The 26,079-nt window shown below is 38.9% G+C and overlaps 1 protein-coding gene across 1 annotated transcript in view; it reads left to right on the top strand.

Annotated features, from left to right (window-relative positions):
- Positions 1-2,479: 2,479 nt before the first annotated feature.
- Positions 2,480-26,079, top strand: part of sugp1 (SURP and G-patch domain containing 1) — a 29,356-nt gene continuing 5,756 nt past the window's right edge. The window contains 12 exon segments of the mRNA NM_001015943.2: positions 2,480-2,501; positions 5,668-5,839; positions 8,920-9,017; positions 10,384-10,599; positions 14,773-14,896; positions 16,086-16,189; positions 19,762-19,873; positions 20,940-21,250; positions 22,606-22,712; positions 22,945-23,122; positions 23,254-23,360; positions 23,850-23,995. Of these exon segments, the coding sequence (NP_001015943.1) occupies positions 2,480-2,501; positions 5,668-5,839; positions 8,920-9,017; positions 10,384-10,599; positions 14,773-14,896; positions 16,086-16,189; positions 19,762-19,873; positions 20,940-21,250; positions 22,606-22,712; positions 22,945-23,122; positions 23,254-23,360; positions 23,850-23,995 (1,697 nt within the window).

A 26,079-nucleotide genomic window follows, 5' to 3' on the forward strand; every position in this document is an offset into this window, starting at 1 on the left:
CCACTTTCTAAATTATTATTCCTCCCCTTCTCCCTCAACCCCTTTATTGTCCAAGTCTCTTTTCTCTATCCTTCCATCTCTTTTTTTCCCCACACAGAAATAGGGAATAACCATGCAATTGGCCAAATAGCTAGAAGCAAGAAGGCCCACTGAAACCTGGGCCCATTGGGAGTTTTCCTGGTATCCTGGTGGGCCAGTCTGACACTGCCTATTCCCAATTTGCCACACATGCACACAGTGTCACGAAGTTCAGTTTAATGAAGAACAGAACATAAGTATTTACTGATGCCTAAGGGCTCTGGCACACGGGGAGATTAGTTGCCCGCGACAAATCTCCCTGTTCGCGGGCGACTAATCTCCCCGAGTTGCCATCCCACCGGCGTAAATGTAAGTCGCCGGTGGGATGGCACACGCTGCGCAGGCGATTTTGGCAAATCGCCGAAGTTGCCTCGCGAGGCATTTTCGGCGATTTGCAGAAATCGCGCCGCTGCGTGTGCCATCCCACCGGCGACTTACATTTTCGCCGGTGGGATGGTAACGGATGGCAACTCGGGGAGATTAGTCACCCGCGAACAGGGAGATTTGTCGCGGGCGACTAATCTCCCCGTGTGCCAGAGCCCTTATACTTTGTGGGAGCTGTCACTGCTGCTGTAACATTGCTGCTGTTGTTGTTGTAACACCATACAGACTGTTACAAAGGTTAGGGAACTCTTGAGTATTACTAATGTATTATGAGGGATAATGTATACCCTAGTGTAAATCAAAAGTCAGGGAGCAGATTTGTGACCTTACTAAAGTTCCAGAACAGAGAACGCTAAGTATGACTTAGGCATTACATGACATTCTTTATTCTCTATTGTAAATGAAAAAGATACTTGAATTCATGGATGATATATGTGAGCATTTAAAAGCTTAAGACTGAGTCATACAGGCTAGGGAACTCTGAAATATCAGTTATGTATTGTACTTGATAATGTATTTATTACTATAAATTATAAGGATATTAGTATTTAGATTATTTATGATCATACACAAATTTTAGACTAAGCTTTACAGGCCAGAGAATTCTAAGTATCGCTAATGTATGAAGAGACTTTTTTTGGGGTTGTGGGGTTGCCATAATAAAATAACATAACTACATAGGTAATATAAAATCTTACCATCTGATTGAATTTTACTGTCCATTTTTATTTTTTATTATATGTAGCACAGACAGACAGACAGATTGCATTCAAATACTGTGTGATACAAGAGGCAAAGGCCCTGCTCATTAGAGCTCACAGTCTTAAAGAAATAGTTCACTGTAAAATGAAACTGGGTAAAAAATAAAATAGACTGTGCAAAATAAAAAAATGTTTTCAATATAGTTAGTTTGCCAAAAATGTAATCTATAAAGGCTGGAGTGGGCAGATGACTAACATAATAGCCAAAACACTACTTCCTCCTTTACAGCTCTCTAAGCTGTTACCAGTCTGTAACCCAATCAGTGACTTGAAGGGGTCCATATGGGACATAACTGTTCAGATGGTTTATTAAATCTGACCTTTCTGCTCACAAACTAAATGAACAATTATGTCCCATGTGGCCTCCCTAAAGTCACTGAATAACTAAGAGGTTAAAGAGCTGAAAGCAGGAAGTAGTATTCTGGTTATTATGTTAGACATCTGCTCTGCTTTTTTTTGGTTGTATTTATTTATGCTCTCAACACAAATTGTTCTGACACCTGAAACAATGTAGCAGAAGTCAGTTGCTTAACAGATTTGGAGAACTGATTCCACTACATTGTTTCAAGAGTCAGAAGTGATAAACAAACACTGTTTTTAATCACAATTATATTTAGAAATAACTTTAAACCCATTAAAATGATGTATGAAAAAGTTTTTGACCATCAACTTTAATTCTGTAGTCCTACAGCATGACTGAAATAAACATAGATGTACCTATATACTCATCTTTGAAACTGACTTAAGAAACACTGCACAAATATTAGAAGGCATTTAAGTTTTACTACCAACAATGTGCAGCATCTGTTTGCACTTAATCTCCACAGGCTTTTAATAATTAAAGAAAATATTTTAAAAATGAATAATTATTATAGGCTCACTAAAAACCTTAGTTTGTGCGATTTTTTGCGTTTACTGTAAGGCCAAGGTTGATGGAAAGCTCAGGAATTAGGATGAATTTATTCAGAAACGAACATACAAGGACCAGGTCATTTGTGAGGTAAATCTTTATTGTTCCCTATTTTAGGAAAATGAAAGCATTTCGTCTTTGGAGATCTTTAACCCAGGAAACTCAGATACATAGAGAATGCTATTTAACCGTAAAGTAAAAGTAGAAGAAGCCATCTGTAATGCTTCATACAAAAGTGGCAATGTGTTAGCCTTGTCCGGACTACATTTCCCAACCTGCTCCACGTTGGACCAGCATCCCTCTTGTAAGGCGGTGGGTGGGATCGTTTGATATAGGGTTTAGCAAGATGGAGAGAGCGAAGGCTCCAGGTAATATAGGCTGTAAAAACGAGTGTCGAGACGAGGGTTTATTTATTTATTTATTTTTTAAAGTAGGACTATTGCGGTGTGTGATAGTGATTTTGAAAAGGGGGTGGGGATAAGAGGCCCGGTGAACCTCGCAATGGCTTATATTTGGTTTTATGTCGGGATATGTTTATATGAGGTTGGCAAAGTCACAAGCATTGGCCCAGTCAGTATTTTCTATGTGTGCTGCTTTTATATCTCCCAGTACAAGCATTGTGTGCTATGTCTCTTTTAATCGGGGTTACCAATGGCTTTTGTTTGTTTCCATATTGTTTTGTTTCGTTTTTTAGCTGTGTTGGGCAAACCAAAGTATTACCATGCTCCTGGGTGAAACTGTAACGCAGACATATTAACACACTGTGTAATCACAGTCCCAGCCCTAGTGCACTTTCCAGTCTAAGGTCCCTATAATGCACATGTTCTAGCATCATATTTTATCAGGCGCCATTTAATATCCCTGTGTGTCTTTAGATTTTGGAAGGATTCATATGCAGTAATGGTGAGAAATGTAAAGGAAAACGTTATCCCCCAAACAATTTATTGCATAAAACAGCTCATATCTAAACCACTACTTCATGTAAACAAACTGTTTTCATAAAAATATAGTTTTTTAGTTGTATGTGCCATAGAGTAATTCAAAATAGAAAATAGCCATTTTAAAAATTAAGGCCTGCACCTTGGGATCATGCACACAAACAAAGCAAGGGCACACATACATGTTAGGTCACACATACATGTTAGGTCACACATACATGTTAGGTCACACATACATGTTAGGTCACACATACATGTTAGGTCACACATACATGTTAGGTCACACATACATGTTAGGTCACACATACATGTTAGGTCACACATACATGTTAGGTCACACATACATGTTAGGTCACACATACATGTTAGGCCACATCAGCCAATTAATGGACAGAGTTCTGTCTTTTACTCTCACTTTTCCCTGTTACTGTTAGAGATGTGTTTTTTCTAGTCATATGATCTCTGAGGGAGCACACAGCCCATCACATAATGGTTGCTCAAGGGAAAAAAAGGATGTAAAAGGGCTATATATATATATATATATATATATATTATTCCAGTTTGGTAAAATACTTTAATAGGCTGCTTTAATATGATATCTGTTGGCTAAGTATTCATTCTGGGGGTGTATTTTTCTTTTAATATGACTAGCGCCCTGACAAGTACAACACCGCCTGATCATGTACGTAAGGCTAGGAACAGGAGTACCCAATAACTAGGCCACAGGCAACTAGATCTTGCACTGACTCTTGAAACAAAGTAGCTGAAGTCCGTTCTCCTGTATTGTTAATCAGATGGCTTCTAATGCATTGTTTCAGGAATCAGAACCAGAAGTGAAGAGACTGTAGTTTAATTTACAAATCTAAAATTTACTTTCTAATCATTGACAATATGTATGCACCAAACATCATTCTATGTTTTTCTTTCTTTTGTATTTGAAATGTAGACAACTTGCTAAAAACGTTGAAATATTAAGCCAACACAACAGGACTATTTTAAGGGGTTGTAAATTCAGAAATTAAAAGTTAGTTTGCAGGTTCTCTGTTTAAAAAACATAAAGCTTTCATAAAAAAAATCCATACCTGTTTTCATTAAGGACGGGATCTCCTATCCTGTTCTGGTGGCAGAAAAGCAGTGAGCAGGGTTGTTTCTGGTGGCAGAAAAGCAGTGAGCAGGGTCGTTCCTAGTGGCGGAAAAGCAGTGAGCAGGGTTGTTTCTGGTGGCAGAAAAGCAGTGAGCAGGGTTGTTTCTGGTGGTGGAAAAGCAGTGAGCAGGGTTGTTTCTGGTGGCGGAAAAGCAGTGAGCAGGGTTGTTTCTGGTGGTGGAAAAAGCAGTGAGCAGGGTCGTTCCTAGTGGCGGAAAAGCAGTGAGCAGGGTCGTTCCTAGTGGTGGAAAAGCAGTGAGCAGGGTTGTTTCTGGTGGCGGAAAAGCAGTGAGCAGGGTTGTTTCTGGTGGCGGAAAAGCAGTGAGCAGGGTTGTTTCTGGTGGCGGAAAAGCAGTGAGCAGGGTTGTTTCTGGTGGCGGAAAAGCAGTGAGCAGGGTTGTTTCTGGTGGCGGAAAAGCAGTGAGCAGGGTTGTTTCTGGTGGCGGAAAAAGCAGTGAGCAGGGTCGTTCCTAGTGGCGGAAAAGCAGTGAGCAGGGTTGTTTCTGGTGGCGGAAAAGCAGTGAGCAGGGTTGTTTCTGGTGGCGGAAAAGCAGTGAGCAGGGTTGTTTCTGGTGGCGGAAAAGCAGTGAGCAGGGTTGTTTCTGGTGGCGGAAAAGCAGTGAGCAGGGTTGTTTCTGGTGGCGGAAAAGCAGTGAGCAGGGTTGTTTCTGGTGGCGGAAAAGCAGTGAGCAGGGTTGTTTCTGGTGGCGGAAAAGCAGTGAGCAGGGTTGTTTCAGGTGGCGGAAAAGCAGTGAGCAGGGTTGTTTCAGGTGGCGGAAAAGCAGTGAGCAGGGTTGTTTCAGGTGGCGGAAAAGCAGTGAGCAGGGTTGTTTCAGGTGGCGGAAAAGCAGTGAGCAGGGTTGTTTCAGGTGGCGGAAAAGCAGTGAGCAGGGTTGTTTCAGGTGGCGGAAAAGCAGTGAGCAGGGTTGTTTCAGGTGGCGGAAAAGCAGTGAGCAGGGTTGTTTCAGGTGGCGGAAAAGCAGTGAGCAGGGTTGTTTCAGGTGGCAGACAAGCAGTGAGCAGGGTTGTTTCAGGTGGCGGAGAAGCAGCGAGCAGGAAGCAGAACACATTTTATTTTAAAAACTATAGATTTTGTTAATGAATGTGTATCAAGGACAGTTTTATTTTTTAATAGAGAACCTACAAACAGATTTGATATTTTAAGCTGGCACAACAGAGCTATGTAACAAGAGTACCTACCTTTTGTTTAAATTAATATATACCGTAAGTTATTGGGGAACTCTTTAGCACCCCTAGTGATTTTACTTCCTCCTTTTTTAATATACTCTTATTCCTTCACAAGAGTTAAATCTGTGTTTCTACATTATGTTTAAATGAATGAGAAAAGAGTTTTCCCTTGTGAGGGATATGGGATAACATTCTGGGCTGCCATGTAAACCAAGTAGTTCTGTTGTGTTACATATTTTTTATGTTTCCATACAAAATATTCAGGGGTAAGTGCAAGATGGTTTGCCTCCACACGACCAAAACCAGTGAAGCCCAGCACATATATTCTTTATCAAGAAGAACTGATAGAGAAGAAGAAAAAGGAGATTGCAGCCAAAGCCCAGCATCAAACCAAGCAGCCGCAGCCACAGCCAAGTGTAGCACCTCAAGATTCAGTGTGAGTTATAGGAGCTGCTTACCCAAATATCATGCATTGCTTCATTTCATGTGTCAAAAGTTCAGTTCTATTTTATATTTTGTTTCCTGATTGTCCCAAGTGACGTGGACAAACAAGGTGGCCGCAGATTCCATTGCCAAGCTCTGCTATTTGGCCCTGGGTCTTGCCACAGTTCGTCATTCTGTGTAATTCCCTTCATGTCACATTGTGCCTATTCCACTTTCTAACTTGTCAAATTTAAAATAGCTGCTACATCAACCTGTTTTGAAAAAAAATCATTTAAATCCTATATTTAGTTGCGAATAGTATCCAGAAAGGACATCAATTATTTATTGTTTTATGACAAATATATGGTTAGTTTAAATTTGAAAACAAACACATTTCAAAAAAAGTTGGGGCAACAAAAGAATGGAAAGTTGTGTAAAGCATTGCAAGCAAATATTACAACAATTTAAATATATTTGGGGATTTCATCATCTATGATACGTAATTTTTGAAAGATTCAAGGAATCTGGAGAAATCTCTGTACGAAAGGGACAAGGATAAAAGTCTGTATTGGTGGGCCCTCAGAAGGTTCTGCCTTCGTCCCTCTCCCTCCCCCCCCCCTCTTCGAGCATGGATAATTAATGCAGGCAGGCTTGAGCGCTCTGTTGACTGCAGGACTCTCCCCTTACATTAACAGATTAGCAATGGCAGGTTTTTAGAAAAAAGTGTAATAGGCATCAGTATCGCTTTAAATAAACCCAATAGGATTGTTTTTCCACCAATAGGGATTCATGCAGCTTAGATCACATCAAGTACAATTACTGTTTTTGTTTTTCTTTAAAACAAGAGGTAATACAACACAGAGGGGAACATGCCCCTGTCCCTTCTTTTTTTTTTTTTTTTAACATGTTGCTGGTAGGGTTGCCACCTCTCCTGCACGGAAACTCTGGGCAGGGAGGCGGGGCGTGATTTCACTGGGCAGGGCAGTGACATCATCGGTGGAAGGCAGCTGGCATCACAGGGCAAGGCTAAGAATCCATGCTCCTGGCCAAACTGAATCCTAAAAATCACATGACTTTTTGTTGAAAAGTTTTCACTGTGCAGGGAGACCTTTAACCCTTCCGTAACTTAATTAGCATATGCTAATTAGGACTCAGGATTCAGTTCGCTATTCGGAGGAATCGTTTACAAAGGATTCAGGGTTCAGCCGAATTAGGTGGATCCCTAAAATAAATGACTTTTTGAATTTTATTTTTACCACTGTTGTCCTCATTATTGATGTTCTCTGCAATCAAGCTGTTCTGTTTATAACTAAGGGACTTCAAGCCCCAAAATGAATCACTTGCCAACAGAAAAATATTGTGGGAAGGTTTGCAATTACATAAATGTAGTCATCAATGTAATCATCACTGTCTGTGTGTTTATGCACCATTTTTATATAAGGCCATAAAATGTTTTCAGTAACTAGTTATTATTTATTTTTTAAGTTTTAATAATGGCGTGTGGAAGCCATCTCTTTACATGTTGCATGCTCCACTGCTTGTCTCAGGCGTTATTCAATGCTAATTTTTTCCTCTTATTGCTCTTTCAAAGTGCTATTCTCACTAGATGGCATATGAATGCATTTTTAACAGTGCATTTTCTTTATTGCAGATTTTCCAAAGAAACAAAACTTTTTTTTCTTTTTTTTAAACAGAGGAAAGAAGAGGAGGTTGGGGCTACGAGCAGAGCCCCTGAGGGAGGGGGTGTGTGGGGAGGGTATGGTGGGCTTCCATGTGTGCCTTATGCATTTCTGTAATTATTCAGGTTTGTGCCATGGTCTGTTGTTGTGTCCTTAAATATTGTGTCCATTTCCATGTAGTGTAACTATTGGGTTTCCTTTTGTTGTGCCCTGTTTGGGAGGTGTGTTAGCCTTCACAGTCAGTGGACGTCTGCCAGCCATTTACCCCATATCATGCTGAATTTATGTTAGCTTTTGGCTGGGGAGAGTGTCATTGACCAACTTTTTCCAAAAGCTCAGGGTGGGGGGTGCCGTTGCTTTCCAGGTCATTAGGATGGCCTTTTTGGCAAAGTGCAGGATTTGGAGAAGGCATAGTTCCTCATATTTATTAAGTGACAGTCCTTCTATATGTCCTAGCAAGCAGAGAGTGGGAGAGTGAACATTTGGGAGTCCCAGTACTGTGGCACAACAGGTCCGTGTGAAGATGATTTCTTAATGCAATCTTCCCCTGCCTTCAGGTAGCCTTATGTTTGGAAGGGTAGTGGTGGGTTTGCAGCGTCGGAACCCATTACCACTGACTGCATATAATATGTTTGGGGATAAAATTTCCGCTGCCTATGACTGTATTTAGGTTTTTCAGGGTGTGGGTACTCTCTGCCTTCCACGGATTCAGGTAGTCTGAGGCTAATGCCATTTGCTATGCATATGTTAGCTGGCAAAAAAAAATGCTTTTAACCACCCACTGTACTTTTTATTGACCTAAATTGAAACTGCTTAACATAGCAATAACAGATTGTTATTGGCCCACAAACGTGCATTTTATTAGCCACCTGTACTAGCAGTGTTTGACAAAACACTGTGTGCCACAGTCCTAATGTCTGTGGCAGATAAAATGCTTAATACAACTCCTTATAGTATTAAATAAAATGCACTTTGTCAAAATGCCCCTGCCTGCCTGTCACCGCTTCTGATAGTATCAGATGAAAAATGCTGTGGCTGATGCATATAGAGCAGTGATAGTGCTCTCCTCAGAAAAAAAAAATGCCTGGGAATGCCCTGCTCTCGCTCTTTACCACTCAAAGTGGATCCAAAATGTTTGTCCATACTTTCCAGTAATTGAGTGTTCGGGCTTTGATGTGCATCATTTTGACTTATGTATATTGTGGTGGCCTACTCTGACTGTAAGCAATTTGGCGTAAGAAACCCAGAGACAAGTAAACCTTGGATATATCTGATACACCAAGTGTTGAAATCATCTTCCTTTGCCTTTAGGTAACAACTTAGATTAATTTGGTCATCATTTGGCAGTAAGACACCATAGTGTCCAGACATCTGAATTATTAATTTTAATAATAACTTTTTATTTTTCTTGCAGCTCTCAGAGTGCATCCTCATCTGCATCCAACAAGTTTGCAAATGATGGCAGCTTCTTGCAGCAATTTCTCAAGTTGCAGAAAGACAAGTCAAGCAATGGTCAGTTTACCATCATACTCCCATTATAGTGCATGCTTATTGCTGGTTTAAAGAGAAACTGAAAGACATTTCTGAATGTGAAGTGTTCTCAGATATGCAAAAATCGTTTCTGTATGGTGCTTACCAATATTATTTTGCCTGGCCCATTTTAGCACATTACTGCAGCAAATTAACAATGTGCACCCATGGTTAATAGTTTAAGACATCGCTGGGTGACTATGCTTAGAGGACCATAATGGGTATTTTTGCTACATACAGTGTGGCATGGTAGTTTTGGGCTCTTCTGATATTGGGCCAGAATATGCTCCCCTTGTAATTCTTTTTTCATCTAAACTGAAATCTCAGATGTGGAAAGTTAGCCATAACTTTTGGAAGCACACATTACCCACTTTATGTACCATATGCTACTTTCAGGATGAAGCTGACTTAAGGTGGCATATACACTGACTTCGGCTCATTTGGTGACCTCAGCCTAATTTACCAACCAAAACTGGGATAATTTAATCATTGGCCCTGTGGTCCTCGCTCATTGGGGTTTTCAATCCTGCCTAATACATATTTGTCTGACTAAGTGCAGTGTATGATTCAATCTACAGCAGTGACACTGAATTAACAACAAGCTAGAGCCGTAGATTTTATGCTTACGTGTTCTTGGTTCCACTATGGATACTTCTAATGACAGATAAACCATACTTGGGCTTAAATCTGTGCACTTTCCATTAAATCAAATAAGCTTCACATGATTAAACACTTGTTTGCTGTGACACCTTTAAAGAGGCAAGCAGCAGAACTGGGCACTTTTGAATGGAATGTAAAATTTGTGGTACATATAGATTTATATTCAGCCAGTTGGTACATTCTTAGCAACTTTTCCATTTTTTTTTTGCATTTGTCTTCTGCCTCTTTCCAGCTTTCAAACAGAGGACACGAACTGGCAGTAAAAAAAAAAAAAAAAAAAACTATTGCTCTCTGAAGCTACCTTTTTTTTAATTTTTTTTTTAGTTATCTTTCTGTTTGGGCTCTGTCCTATTTATATTCCAGTCTCTCCTTTAAACCGCTGTCTAGTTACTAGGCTAAGTTGGACTTAAGCAACCATAGTTGCTTAAATTTCAAACTGGGCTTCTGAACAAAAAGCTAAGAAATTTAAAAAAACAGAAAAAAAATCGAAGTTGTAAAATTTTCTAACATAACAGTCTAGTCTACATCATAATTTAAAATGGAACTACCCTTGAACAATAATTTATTAGGAGGCAATTCCTGTCCTGTGGAGCTAATGTTATAACTAGGTCTGATCATAGCATAGGTAACTCATTAATATCATGAATAATTTTTTTTTAAAGAAGATCATGCATTTTGTTTCCTTCAGAAAACTTATCAAGCTCTTCTGGAAGCTCAGGAACCTCTCAGAAAAAGCCCATCTTGATAGGAAAGAGGCATGGGCATATAGAAAGCATGCTGAACCAGATGAAGAACTATTCCCATACAAAACAGACTCCCACATTGAACAGGCTTAGTGTCTTTAAGTCTCCTGAAGAAGATGATGATGATGAAGAGGATTATGAGCAGTGGTTGGAAATTAAAGGTAAGCAGAGGAAACAGCTCAATAGTAGTAAGTCAGTGAGGTTATGTTAAAATTATATTTGTACTTGCATACAAATGCACAATTAAGGCAAGGTTTTTGTTTTTTTGTTTGTTTTTGTTTTGTTTTAAATTTGTTTATATCCATCTTTAACACTTTATTGCTGCACCTCAGTATTTTAATTGAGACATATAGCATAACTAAATAGCCCCCTCTTATTGAGGAGTGGGATATTCAAAGAATTTCTGCCACTTTAACTTAAGGAAACTAGATTTTTTTGAGGAATATTAGATTTAATTCTTCTTGCCTTCAGTGGTAATGTGTAGAATATATACTCTTTATGGCATCTGTGTTTATACCCCTTAATCTATAGTGCTCAGTTCACTAATATCATTAGGATTCTTTGAGTGTTCATTGTAATCCCTTGTTACACACTAAAATTGACTGGCTTTAACCAGTGTTCAGTTGTGACTGAGTACAATCTGATGTGAGAAATATAATTCTCTGGTGGAATGGTGTATGAGCAACATCAGGGGGTGTCCAAACCTTTTAACAATGTGGGGTTTGCTTTTGGGATATTACTGTACAAGACATGAAAAGGGGAACTTCCTAAAATTTACACCAAGGAAAAACACACTGTATTTAAATGAAAACACCCATTTGTGGAGGCACTTTTATTAAACAATGTGAGAAGTAATTGGAAGTGTTACATAATGGGACTGGAAAACATGTCTGTGATCTACTGGAAGATTACAATGTATATATATATATATATATATATATATATATATATATATATATATATATATATATATATATATATATATATATAGTGTGTGTGTGTGTGTGAGAGTTTTTCTCATGGAATGCTCCTCGCCTATCCTTGGATCCTACCATGGATATTGAACAATTCAGTACATTAGCAAAGTACATGTATGGTATGGCAATACCTTTTCCCAAAATGTGCTTTATAAGTACAGTTTTTGTTTTTGACTGATATGCTTTTTATATGTAATAAGACTATTTGGCTTAAAGCAGGGGTCCCCAACCGCTGGGCCGTGAACTGCTTGGCACTGGGCCGCCGCTGTTCCCCCGGAGCACAATGTGCTGCACACCGTAAGGCGGAAATTTAACACACATCGCACATAATGGTGCGAACGAACGCACCGTAAGCAAAGTAGGAAGTGCAGAATTGTAGAGAATGTCATTGTATACTGTAGAGTTAAGCATTCCCTTTTACCACCAAACTTTACAGTTGACTTTGCACATTCAGGCAGGTAGTGTGTTTCTGTCAAAAAGTGCAATTCATCACCCCCAATAGTGCATTTCTGCTACTTCATATTCCAGTAGCGATGATATTTACATCACATCGAGCACCGGCATTTTGCTTGGTGATATTATGCTTGTATGCAGCTTCCAATCCAGCAAAAAACATTCTTTGATGACTTCTAGTCTTGATGCTGCCAGGGAAAGTTTGTAATTCGGTAGTGAGTGTTCCAATCTGAGGATATGTCATTTAGATCGATGAATTTGTGTGGCCAAAATGGGCCTATATATTTTTAACTATGTAGTGTATACGCAGTGTTAAATAGATTTTTAAAACATATTGGTAACAAAAGTGACAAAGGGGCAGTAATGATATACTGTATATATACTCGAGTATAAGCCGATCCGAATATAAGCCGAGGTACCTAATTTTACCTAAGAAAACTGGAAAAACTTATTGACACGAGTATAAGCCTAGGGTGGGAAATGCAGCAGCTACTAATAAGTTTCAATAATCAATTTCATTGGTATCAACAATGTGTTCAACTTTAAATTACTGTAATTAATAATTAACAGTATTCATCTGTACTAGCAATGCTGATCACATGATATGGATATACCTGATCAACATTGCTAATAATGGGAAAAACTGTACTTAGGTACTAATAATAGGTAATTATTGATTGATTAAAGTTAAATACACATGATATGTGTTTAACTTCAATCAAGTATGATTAACTATAATTAGGATCCATAGGCATCTACTATGATAAGAACCGTTATGTTATATACTGTATAAAGATATATATCTATATGACAAGTACCTGGAAGATGAGGCCATAATTAACTGAAGGGGCGTGTGATGTCAATTCCGCCCCAGGCGGTGCACAGAAGAGCGCACAGGTAGAAGGATAATGCTCAGCGCTTCCTATCACAGCACCTAGCTGTTGTGGGAAGCAGAGAGCATTAGAGAGCGGGACTGAAGAAACTTTAAATTGCGAGCGCCGGTATGTAAGACTGAAGGAGTTTTTCACTGTCCATGCTACGCATGCGTGTGGGGCTTTAGAGATGGTTGCGGGCAGCCTGTCGTGTTGGCGGGGTCAGTGGGAATCACTAGCAGGGGGTATACTTGAGTATAAGCCAAGGGTGAATTTTTCAGCACATTTTTTGTGCTGAAAAACTCGACTTATACTCGAGTATATACGGTAGGTCTTTACAGTTGTCATAGGAGCTCCTCACCTTGGATTCTGTTAGAACTGTCCGGGACAGTGCACATGCTCAGTGTGCTCTGAGCAGCTGTTGAGAAGCTAAGTTTAGGGTTATTGCAAATTATCAAGCTGAAAATAAGGCTGGCCTGTCATATAAACTGATGCTACAGGTCTAGTTATTAAATTCTGATGCTAATTGCACTGGTTTCAGAGCTGCCATTTACTTATTATGATTGAATACTGAATTATTTACTAATTAGCCTTATGTGACATTATGTTGTGTATATATACAGTATATTGTGCATTGGTTTCTAAGCTCAGTAAATCTGCTGTTGCCTAGGGCTGGTACTGTACAACATTTCAAGCTTTAGTTCTCCTGTAAGGTAAAAGGCTTGAAAGGCAAACTTGCAACCACATACAACATACGGTACATGTGTGTGTATATAGCAAGTTAATGTTTGCTAAATGTCACTTCACCTTTTTGATGCTGTCTATTATTTTCAGTTTATTTAACATTTGCTTTACTTTTGTTCATTTTTCCTATCTTTTTGTTCTCCTCTTCCTTTGTTTATTACCTCATCTTGTTCACATATTCCCCTTTTCTGCCCTTCCTTTTACTGTCTATCCTTTTCTGTTATTATTTTTCTCCTCTTTGTTTTCTCTCCTCTTTTGCACCCTTTTTGCAGCTCATCATTCTCTTCCTACTCACCCTACTACTCTGCCAGCATTTTATTCCGATTTCTTCACCTTGTCCTTTCTTATTACTTAACCAGCTTTGCTGTTCAGACCCCCAATATTTTCTTCAGTTTTTCATTCTCTCTTTAGTTGTTCCTTTTACTTTTGAACTTGCCATTTTTAATTTTTTTACTTCTGCCCTAGTTCCTTTAACTTATTTTTATTCTGGCCCGCTCTTGTCTTTCCCTCCCTTCCCTTTTGTTCTTGTTTTATTATGCTTTGTTTTTCCATTCTTTGTGTAGCACCAATAAGCAGAGTCTCCATTCCATATCTTTGGTCTAGCAGCACAAACCTTTCTGTTGGTGCACAGGGCTGCAGAAGTTGTAGGCTCTGTTTGGTTTATCATGCCCCCATGTCTGACAAAATTGTTGAAATCGCATTGCCCCTCTAGTGTTAAAGCCAACCACCTGAAAATAGCACCAGCAGTTGCAATTGTTTGCCATTTGATGCCAGAAATAATTAGAGCACAATAAATTTGCCATATACTGTAATTCTAAGCAGCACAGCTATCCAGATGATTTGGCCTTTTACAAGTGGTCAAATTTATAAAAAAAAAAATGGCCATAAGTCACAAATTGTTATGAAACTTCCAAAAGTCTGTGTCACATATTGATTAGCACTGTCTGGCCAGCATACATGCTCTGAAAATGTATCTATATGTGTTTGGGCAGATTTATGTCTGTGAATGTTCTTTTTCTTGTCAGCTAACCACAAAATATAGCTGAAATATGGTGTTTGATAAAATAATCAAAACACTGGACAAAACATGATATTTAGAGGTCTTGTATGTATGTGTGTAAGAGTTTTTGCTCAAAGCGATGCTGGGAGAGTTACCCAAAGAGCTTGCATCTTTTATTGTTGTCTCACTTGAGCTTCCTTCCTTTCCTGTGCATCAACCCTAGCAGTTAAATGCCTGTTGACTGTTTGCTGTGTGAATTGAATCCCAGTACTGACAGCCTCCTTAAAGTTTCACCCCCAGAGGACTCAGAAATCCGAAAGGTTGTGGAGAAGTTAGCCCGCTTTGTAGCAGAAGGGGGACGAGAGCTGGAAAAAATGGCAAAGGAGGATTATAAAGACAACCCAGCATTTGGGTAAGTTAGCAGTTACTGCATTCTTTTTCCAAACTGATATGAAGACAGTGTTCTATCTGTGTTTTCTAGTTCTTCAGTCTTTAAAATTATTTTATGAACTTCACATTTGTTTTTCTAAAACCTGACAAACTTTGAATGAAGATTTGTACCACCATGCATGTATATAGCAACATATTTTGCCTTCAGATATTTAGAAGTGCACTGTTTTAATTTTATAGTGGTACTTAAATATTAAAAATACAGGATTGAAAATTGTAGACAATATTCAATTCAATTATAAATTCTGTTTAGGGTGGATATCCAACTCTATAATAGTTACTTTTTTGCCTACATTAGACAGCAGTCATTAAAATAAGGCAATCCATTCTAAACATTTTCAAATTCCAAAGCCAAAACAGGTTGAAATTGGTTCCCCCAAGAAAATGGTATTGTTTATCTTTATTGAATTTACTCACCAGGAAAATTTCTGTTATGTTTAAAGGGCTTTCTTGCTTATACATAGGCTTATACACAGGCCACTTCATTTTCACCCAGAAAACTTCATTATGATTTTGCATTGAGGAGGGACATGCCAAAAAACATTTTATTATGATATAATAAACATGCAAGGATGGTGTTCAACTTGCACTTGCTCTATGGTGTTGTTTACTCTAAGGAGCAGATTTATCACCCACTTTCTATGCGTTCCTGTGGAATTTTTAAAAGTGTATTTATCAAGTGGTGAACTCTAACTTCTACCCATTCATAAATACACTTTTAAAAATCCAACAGGGATGAAAAAAATGGGTAAGTTTTTTCATGGTAAACCCTGATCGCACATTTTGATAAATCTGCTAAGTGTTTTGGAAGGGTGCAGATCCCGGCCATATGACTTATAACTGGCCAGGGTGTGCCGGTGCAGTTTTACATGTCTTAAATTTTCTTATGTTGACCCATTCTGCTCTAGACTTTATATTGTGTTTTTAGATCCACTTTAGGTTTCTGACAGAAGGGTTGTTTAGCTGGAGTTTCCATTGATGCATAGCACTTGTATGTCTTCTTCGAATGGGGGGAATCTTTTAACTGCCCCCCCCACTGACTCTTTGGAAAGCTAAAATAAACATAGAAATACTTTATAATTTAACAGTTCTATTTATTGATAATAGACTTTTTTTTAAAGCAATAAAGCTTTTCTACTTCAATTTTACAGATTCCTGCATGACACAAACAGCCGAGAGTTCCTCTATTACAGAAGGAAACTGGCAGAGTATAAAAAGGAAAGCAAAGACCCACAGAAAGAGGCAGCCAACAATGGTAAGAAAAAAAAGTTGCATAAAGATAGAATGGAACTGAAATATATTAGGAAGTCAAGATGCATTTAGCAAGTAGTTTTAAATCGTGTTAACAAAACTTATTACACAGAATAAGCAAGCAATATATTTTGCCCTTTTTAGGTGTGATTCGGAAATATAATTAAGAGCAAACTTCATTAATATGATTTCCTGCATTAAACCTAAAATATATAATTAAAGAAATATTAATGCTTCTATTCTACGTATTGAGATTATTCAAGCGTAAATACTCTCAAAATGTGAACAATAAGAAGAGTGCCCTTAATGCAGAATAATTGCTAATTTTAAAATGTATTGCAGACCATCAAACACAAAATTGTTCGGGGCCCTTAATGCCCTTTCAAGTGTCTGGTGGGGATTGATGCATCTGACTTAAAGACTCTGGCAGTGTGCTCAAACAACCAACTTGTGTTTATTAGTAGATAATCTAATTATCTACCTTGCAAGGACCAAATATGAAATAACTTCAGCTTCTCTGTTTGCCCTGTTAAGCTCAAAAAATAACATAAAACAATATTTTTGTCATTAAAACAATAGGCACAATGTATGTTTAGCTCAAGGGCGCAGGCTCCATTAGGCAAGTTGAAATACTAAGGCTGCAGCACCCCTGAAGTTACCAGGGCAGCAAAAAGCAGCTTCTGGTAACTTAGAGCTAAAATTCTGGTAACTTACAACTGAACTTTGGCTCTGCTTCTGCAGAGAACGATATTGCACTCTCTGCACTAGTGATGCAGCCCTTTCTGATGCGAGGGAGGACGACGTCCCATAGGCCACCTCAGGGCAGCACTAGGGGCTGCAATTTCCCTGCTCAAGCCCTATTCATTGTACTTGTGTTGAGCAAAGAACAAGGGAATCCCCATTCACAGACGGTTTCAATATGATAGGATTCCTGGGAAAGCTATGTAAGAGTTTGTTTATTCCCCAGACGGGTGCATTTTTTTTTTTCCTAAACGAAGCATCAGTTGTGCAAGAAACTTGATGCTTACTTTCACTGAGTGGTACTTAATATTGATGCTGGTTCATCAGCCTGACCCGGTGCATTGGCATTACACATATCTCTCCTTTTAACAATACAGTATGGGGCGAGACAGGTTTAAGCCAGTTGAGTGCATGCGGAGGAATAGTGAACAGTTTGGCTTGCTACTGCCTGTGACCCACTAAAATAGTGTTTTGCTAGCCCAAACCCGCACATAACTAGTAACTCATATTGGTGTCCCCAGTGAATAGAACATCCTTTGTTCTTTGTGACTCGTTCGGAACATCTCTGTAGATAATTTATGGGTAATAGTTCAACTATTTGAAGGTCTATTATCTATCTCTAATATTGTTTAACATACTGATGCAGAGCCCTGTCAACATGCTTTAGGGCTCTGGCACACGGGGAGATTAGTCGCCCGTGACAAATCTCCCTGTTTGCGGGCAACTAGTCTCCCCGAAATGCCATCCCACCGGCGATTGGATGGCATACGCGGCACCGCGATTTCCCTGAAATTGCGGAAGTTGACTTGAGAGGAAACTTCCGCGATTTCATTTACATTTTCACCGGTGGGACGGCATTTCGGGGAGATTAGTCGCCTGCGAATAGGGAGATTTGTCGCAGGGCGACTTATCTCCCTGTGTGCCAGAGCCCTTGGGGCTCATTTATCAACTAAAGGTATGTTTGCCTCCATGCAGTAACCCACAACAACCACAGATTTGCATTAGTTGCGTAATTTAGTTTTTGTCTTTTAAATTGCCTTAGCCTTATACTACAACATTTTTTTGCAGCCTGTGGATCTTTTGAGTAAGTAACACTAGTAGATCAGTAATTCATAGAGTAATTCTGACTGACATGCTTGTAAATCACTTGTGATCCTTTGTTAAAGGAACAGTAACACCAAAAAATGAAAGTGTTTAAAGTAAACATATAAGGGTTGATTCACTAAAGTGCGTTAATTTTTATCGCACGTTTTTTTGCGTTAAAAAAGACGCAACAATTCGCGCGCCATTCACTACAGTATTATCGCATGTGTTTATTTGCGCGCAACCGCATGCGGTAATTTTAATGCATGTGTTAATTAGCGCGCGAGAAAAGAATACTAACGCATGATTCACAAACACTTAGACGCGCTAAATATCGCATTCGACTATGCGAAAATTAACACCTACTTGAGGCAGGCGGTATTTATAGAAAAGTACAGTTAATGAGCTTTTGGCAATAAAATATGGACTTTGCAGTGTGATTTATTCAAGTCTGTGTTGGCCCCAGAGTGATGCAGCCGCCAGTTTGCCGCATATAAATAGTAGCCGCATATAAATAGTGCATATAAATAGTAGCCGCATATAAATAGTAGCTGCATATAAATAGTGCATATAAATAGTAGCATCTAAACAGTAGCCACATATAAATAGTAGCATATAAATAGTAGCCGCATATGTGGCTACTATTTATATGTGGCTACTATTTATATGCTACTATTTATATGTGGCTACTATTTATACGCGGCGACTAATAGGCGTTAATTAGCGCGCATGCGGTAAATGCCGCATGCAGCATCGTGCGTAAATTAACGCAAGTATGCTTATAGTGAATCGTGCGTTAAGTGGCGAAAATTTAGACGCAATAAAATTTTTAACGCACGCTATAAATAGCGCACTTTAGTGAATCAGCCCTATAATGTTCTTTTGCCCTGCACTGGTAAAACTGGTGTGTTTGCTACAGAAACACTGCTATAGTTGATATAAATACCCTGCTGTGTAGCAATGGGGGCAGCCATTCAAGCTTGAAAAAAGGAGAAAAGGCACAGGTTACACAGCCGATAACAGATAAGTACTGTATAATATAATTGGAGTTAATTGGTTATCTACTATGTAACCTTTGCCTTTTCTCCTTTTTTTCAGCTTGAATGGCTGTCCCGTTGACTACACAGCATCTTATTTATATAAACTATAATAGTCTTTCTGAGGCAAACACAGCAGTTGGACAAGTGCAGGGCAACAGTGTATTATACTATAATTACTTTTACACAATTTCATATTTTGGTGTTACTGTTCCTTTAGGGCTCTGGCACACGGGGAGATTAGTCGCCCGCGACAAAACTCCCTGTTTGCGGGTGACTAATCTCCCCGAGTTGTCATGACCCGCCATCCCACCGGCGAACATGCAAGTCGCCGGTGGGATGGCACACGCGGCGGCGCAATTTCCCGAAATCGCCGAAAAAGACTCACGATGGCAGGGGAAGGCAACTCGGGGAGATTAGTCGCCCGCGAACAGGGAGTTTTGTCGCGGGCGACTAATCTCCCCGTGTGCCAGAGCCCTTAATGCTCTGAAAATACCTCCATAGAAAGAATGAAGTTACATTTGTTGGCAGGATGATTAGTGAGTCTGTCACCTTTTTATGTGTGCAAACATATGGTTCATTATGCTGCCATGCAAAGCCGAACATTTAAACTTCTGGATACATATTAAAATACTGAATATTTACTAACCAGTCCCTGGGTTTGCATCTTTATATATGTAAATGGTGGTTTCTTTTCCCATTTTCGTTTTCTTAGATGATGAAGAAAGCAAGATGTTTGCAGAGAAACTAGCCAGATTTGTGGCAGATGGGGGTCCTGAGGTAGAAGCTATTGCTTTGCAAAACAACAGGGAAAATCCTGCCTTCAGGTACCTGACAATGCTCAATAAATTGCATGTGCAGTGAGTAGGCATATGTGTAGTGCACAGGGGCACAGCCAGGTCTGGACCGGGATTCAAAATGGGCCTTTCAAGTACACAGTGGCCCAAACAGCCCCTCACAGGCCTGCTAAATAGTGACTGTCTATGGCATCTTACAGCAGCCCCAAATTGCCAGGCTGGGCCTGGGCACAGCAGTTGCAAAGGACATTCTGTAGTTGCTCTTTAAAAGCTTCCTCTAGTAACCCTTAGTCCAGTTCTTTATATACTCACTTCATAAGTATCCCAATGTAAAAGGGAATGATGGAAAGCATGGGACACTTGTTAAAAACACATGAAACAGAAGCAGGTCTGTATATAGAAAAAGGACGGCATATTTTTTTTGAATCTAATATGTACACATATGGAAACTTATGTCTGTTGAGACACTTACTTATGACGGGTAAGTCCTTTATAAAGGGACACATAAAATCCCCCAGTGTCCCCTATAAAGACAACCCAAGGCAGGTGAGGTAGGAGATAAAGGTATATAAATATACTATATATGCAAGGTATAAAATTGAATATAAAAGCCTAGTATAACATCTTATAAAATCACAAGGGCCTGACATGATAGTGCTGACTAGCTAAGCCCCCACATGCACTTTGCTATTTGTACAGCTGTAACCACAGAGCACACAGAAAGTTGTAAAAGGGGTGTCTCATACTTTTGAGATAAGGTATGACATCTTCTATAAAAGACTGAACCTTTCAAGGTCTCATTTGGAGCTGTTAGTGACACATTTCAGTTGCCGTTCTGTGTTGCTGAAAGCTTCCACAAGACTCTGTGTTTGATTAATAAATAAATAATTTCATAAACTGAGAACCTTGTCTCAGGGTCTTGTTGTGTAATAAGGTTCTGGTCAGTTAAAATTACCAACATGTTGAATGTTTCAACAACTAGCAATGTAGTCTCTATGGTGTTTTTTTTGGTTCAGTGTTTGTTCTTGTTAGATAATACTGTTTGTTTATATATAAATATGTTATAAATATTATTTGTTTTCAAACAATTATGCAGATTTTTGTATGACCAAAATAGCAGAGGTTTTAAGTGGTATAAACTTAAATTGGAGGAGTATAGACGAGCCAAGCACCATTCAACTGATCCTCCATCGGCAACAAATTTCAAACATAAATTAACCCCAGAGACGAGCAACTCTGCACTTCCATCAACCTCGTTGCAGACCCCCACAGTCTCCGACATTGTTAACACAGAGCAAACAGCTATGAAAAGAAAACGCAAGAGCCGTTGGGGTCCAGAAGATGACAAAGTGGATATGCCACCTGCAAATGTATCAACAGACCCTCCAGATACCAGCCTTTTAACTGGTAAAGCACTACTTGTACCTATTGTATTCTGTTGTAAATTCAAGCGCTTTTGAGTAGAAAAAAAATGTAGCATGTAGCAACATGCTGAGTTAGTAAGTTTTTGATTGTAGATTTGTATTGTTACCTTATTAATTAAATAAAATGAATATGAAAAAAATAAAGGTGTTCATACACATTGTGATCGTTTGGTGAGTTCGCCAAATAAACATATTGTTCCTGATATGGCCACCTAGGGTGGTTGATATTGGGCTAATTCGATGGACGAAACGATCAAATTAAAACGGTGAGTCACACCAAACACCATATCAATGAGCTGATGCGGTCCCCGATCCGATGGGAATATCAGACCTGCCCGATTAAAATCTGGCCAATTTTAGATCTGCTAAATTGGTCTGAAGGACCCGAATCGAATCTTTCTATGTATGGCCACCTTTAGTTATTTGATCCTTTGTGTGTGACACTTTATCTAGTAATTATTGGGAAATAAATGCTTTGGTGACCTAGTGTGGGATGGTTAATGTTCCTTGTCCTTTAACCTATGGGTAAGGATACAAAATTGGGAAATTGGAATCCCATTTTGTTAATGGAAAGGTCTCTTATAATATGAAATGTCTTCCTACAATAAAAGGAGTATTAAAAGCAATACTGTAGCTTAATTTTGGTGTCTGGATTAAAAGGTAAAGTAGAGGAAAAGTTAATGACATTTGTTTTACAGCTGCTGTGCTGCTTTTAAAGTTTTTGCTTTATACATGTTCACCTCTAACTTGCACATCATGCAAATCAATTGTATAGGAAGGGTGCTACAGGTGGCCAACATAATGTAAACGCTGTTAAGGGAAAACTATACCCCCAGAATGAATTCTTAACCAATAGTTAAGTGACCTATTAAAGAATCACATGACCAGAAACAATGCAGCTCTAGCATGTATATGTGCCTTGGCTTGTTTGTGTGCACTGTGAATCCTATGATCCTAGGAGGCAGCCCTTAATTCTTAAAATGGCAATTTTCTATTTAGGAGTACCCAATAGCACATACTGCTAAAAAAAAAAGTATATTTTTATGAATATGGTTTATTTAGCTGAAGCAGGGTTTCACATATGAACTTGTTTATGTAACATATTTTTATAGAGACCTACATTGGTTGGTGGTATAGTTTTCCTTTAAAAACAAGGGCTATTATTAGACTTAAAGCTGTTCTTTAGTTAAGATGTACCAGCTTTAAATTTGTTAGAATTATTACAATAAGGATTTCCTTGGTTTTACTGACTGTACCATAGCAATATGCAATGTAGTCATATGTTCTGTACTGTAGCTGTGGATTGGAAACTGATAACTTGTTTTTCCTGCTCTACAGCTCAGGATCTAAAGGGCCTTGGGTATGACAAGGGCAAGCCAGTGGGACTGGTAGGAGTAACTGAACTCTCCGAGGCCCAGAAAAAGCAGCTGAAGGAGCAGCAGGAGGTAGGAATTTTGATGTTAGAATGTACCATTATTCTTTAAAGCGACACTGCACCAAACTTATTTTTCCCTTTATATTTTTCTATTTAGATTATGAGGTGAAATAATCTCTCTTGGCTTAACTATCTTGACATTTTAGTACTGTACTACTAGCTGTAGTTCAGGCTGGCTGCTATTTTTACTTTTGTTCAGTAACTGTTATACCATTATCTTCTTGCTCCTTTTTCCTGCTCAGATGCAGCAAATGTACAACATGATTATGACACACAAGCGAGCTATGCAGGAGGTGCAACTTATGTGGGAAAAAGCCATTAAACAGCACCAGCATGAGTATGATAGTGATGAAGAGGTTGACAATGAGTTTGGGACATGGGAGCATCAGCTGCGTCGCATGGAAATGGACAAAACCAGAGGTGAGTGATGGGACTGATAATTCCTGTGTATCTTCCTCAGCAGAAAAAATTGATGGCAGTAACTGGCCTTACTTTAGTATGCATAGCTGATGGATCTGATTTCATCTTTTACTTTTTTTTCTTACTGATAGAGTGGGCAGAGGAGCTGACAGAGATGGGACGTGGGAAGCATTTCATTGGAGATTTTCTTCCACCAGATGAGTTAGAGAAGTTCATGGAAACTTTCAAAGCTCTGAAGGTAAGAATTTAAGCTGGCCATGTTTAAACAAACATTTGCTGCTGAAGCCACACCAAGTTAGTAGCTTATTGACTCTTGTGTTGAGAATCAGCCAGATAAGTTAGGAAAGTTTTTCTAATAAGCACCCGTTTTGATCCAATTTACCACAATACTCTAACAAGCTGATCTATTTGCATATGGCAAGCTTTAGACTAGCATTGGGTTCAGTTTTGTCTAGGGCTTTATTTCAGTTTGGACTTCTGATAACCTTTCAACCCCCTTGCAGTTTGGCCCATGTACCTACGCAGGCCTAGCGGAGGGCCCTATTCACAAAGCAGAGGAGCTGCTTACTTGGTCTGAAGGGGCTGAAATTAGCAGTTTAAATCTGTAATGTATGTCTGCCTTAATGGCCTGTAAGTGAAATTTGACTTGTAAATCACAAATATCTGATAAAATCTGAAGAATGTTTGCTACAATACTTCAGTCTGCTATTTTCTAACACCATTTTAGGAAGGTCGGGAGCCAGACTATTCTGAGTACAAGGAGTTCAAATTGACTGTAGAAAACCTTGGATATCAGATGCTTATGAAGATGGGTTGGAAGGAAGGAGAAGGCTTGGGGACTGAAGGTCAAGGAATCAAGAATCCTGTTAACAAGTAAAGCTGTTTTCATTTTTCAGTTAATTGGGATTATCATAACTAGAGGCACTAGAGGACACTGTCAGACTTAGTAGCAAGCCTTTACATAGGGCCTTTCTAAACATATTCAGAAACTTGAATACTTGTTTCATTGTACACAAATTGAAATATCAGTCTTTTTTTTTTTTTTTTTAATTTAAAAACACTGAAGCTCAAAGGTAGCTTTTTTCCTTTCTCTAGCAGGTGTCTGTGGGACACAGGGCAATCCACACTCACCAGCATACCCTGGCCTTTCCACTCTGTTCCACCTGGTGCACTGCACAATATTAAGAGAGACTTTGGCACTCTCCACCACGATCCAAATAGCACAACAATACCGGCACAACAGGACTTATTTAAGCAGGATATACCCTGCTGATATTTAATAGCAGCAAACCATGTAACGTTTCAGGGGCACGCCCCTTCGTCAGACATATCAACCAGTGCAGCAGTGCAATATTTAAAGTTGTAGCAGCAATGACATCACATATTTAATTAACTCATTTGTTCCCAATAAAATACATAAAAACAAGGGGTTAATTAGTCCATAGTCCAAAGTCCTTTACCCCTTATGCTAATTTGAAAAATACCACCTGTGAAAAAACAATGCAGTATTTGAACTATAGCAGCAATGATATCACACATTTAATTAATTCCTTTGTTCCTGATACAATGCATAGAAACTCAAGGGTTAAGTAATCCCTAGTCCAAAATCCATTATCACTTGTGCTGTATGTGAGAATTACCGCCCAAGTGGATAGACACTGAAACCAAACAATGTTGCAACAAAGCAACTTTGAAAATTGTGGCAAGTAACATTTACATGTAACACAGGAGTTTAATAAGAAAGAAAGTAACTACTTTACCCTACATGACAGAAGGTGTAGAATCTGTCCCTGGTATAATAAAAATTCTGAATTTTGAATAAAAAAAAACTGACTTTTGGGTAAACCCTTAAAGGTTCCAGGTGAATGTAAACTGGTAGCATTCAATAAATTATTTCTATCCGTGGATTTATTATAGACTGAAGTAGTAAACCCCGATTCTGTATAGGTGATATCAACATTTAAAAAATGAAGGCAAGTTTTATTTTCTTCCACTGTAAATTTAATTGTAGAATGTACATCATTTAGGTACTCCATAAACCTTTGCAACTGTTCTGTTCTGTTCCTGTCCACAAAAAAAAGGTAACATCTACATACCGCATGTATGATTGGATATAGTGTTTGTACTCATTATTTGAAAATATGTAAGTGGTCTTAAACCAATCCATAAAAATGTTGGCATATGCTGGCACCATGTTCGCACCCATGGCGCAGCCTTGCAGCTGTAAGTAAAGTTCAGACCCATAACTAAAATAGTTATTAGTTAAAACAAATTCCAAAAGGCTGCAAATTAAATTGATCTGATGATTAGGTAATTTAGTGCGGGCTAGATACATGCATGTACTATGTATACCCTCACGATGTAATATTGATGTATATAAGTCCTTGACATCCAAAGAACATAGTAAAAATTCACCACTTGGGGGCACTATTTCAAAAAATAGTGCTCCCAATCAAAAAATTATGTTGTATCCTTAAGGCAAGGTTTTAAAGGACATGTAAACCCCGCACACAAAAATGTAATCAGTGAACAGCCTCTTTGAAATCTTTCAATACCTGCCACACTGGTTGTCCAGAGGTTAATAGTAAGGCTGCAACATCCCCTTAATCACTTAGATTTCCTTTTCCTCCTGTAACCCACTCGGCCCCCTCTCTCAGTTGTTCTAAGCTCAGATTACTAAACACGCCCCCCAGTCTAGCAGCCAGTGAAGAGATGGCATTGCTGGTTCCCATAGAAACTCATCTCTAGCTGTCTGCTTCAATTTTTTTCTCCTGAGCTCAGCTTTACCATTACAGTGCTCAAACAGAGCAGAACTTTTATCAAAGACAGTTGTGACTGTGTGAGCCTGTATTCTTGATGAAATGTATGCTGAATAAGGGTCTGTGTGTGCGTATGCTGTTTGCAGATTTAAATGTAATTGATTATGTATCAGAGGAAAAATGGCCACCGGGGGAAAG

Source organism: Xenopus tropicalis, chromosome 1, assembly GCF_000004195.4.
Source record: "Xenopus tropicalis strain Nigerian chromosome 1, UCB_Xtro_10.0, whole genome shotgun sequence".
In the NCBI taxonomy this organism is placed as follows: Eukaryota; Metazoa; Chordata; class Amphibia; order Anura; family Pipidae; genus Xenopus; species Xenopus tropicalis.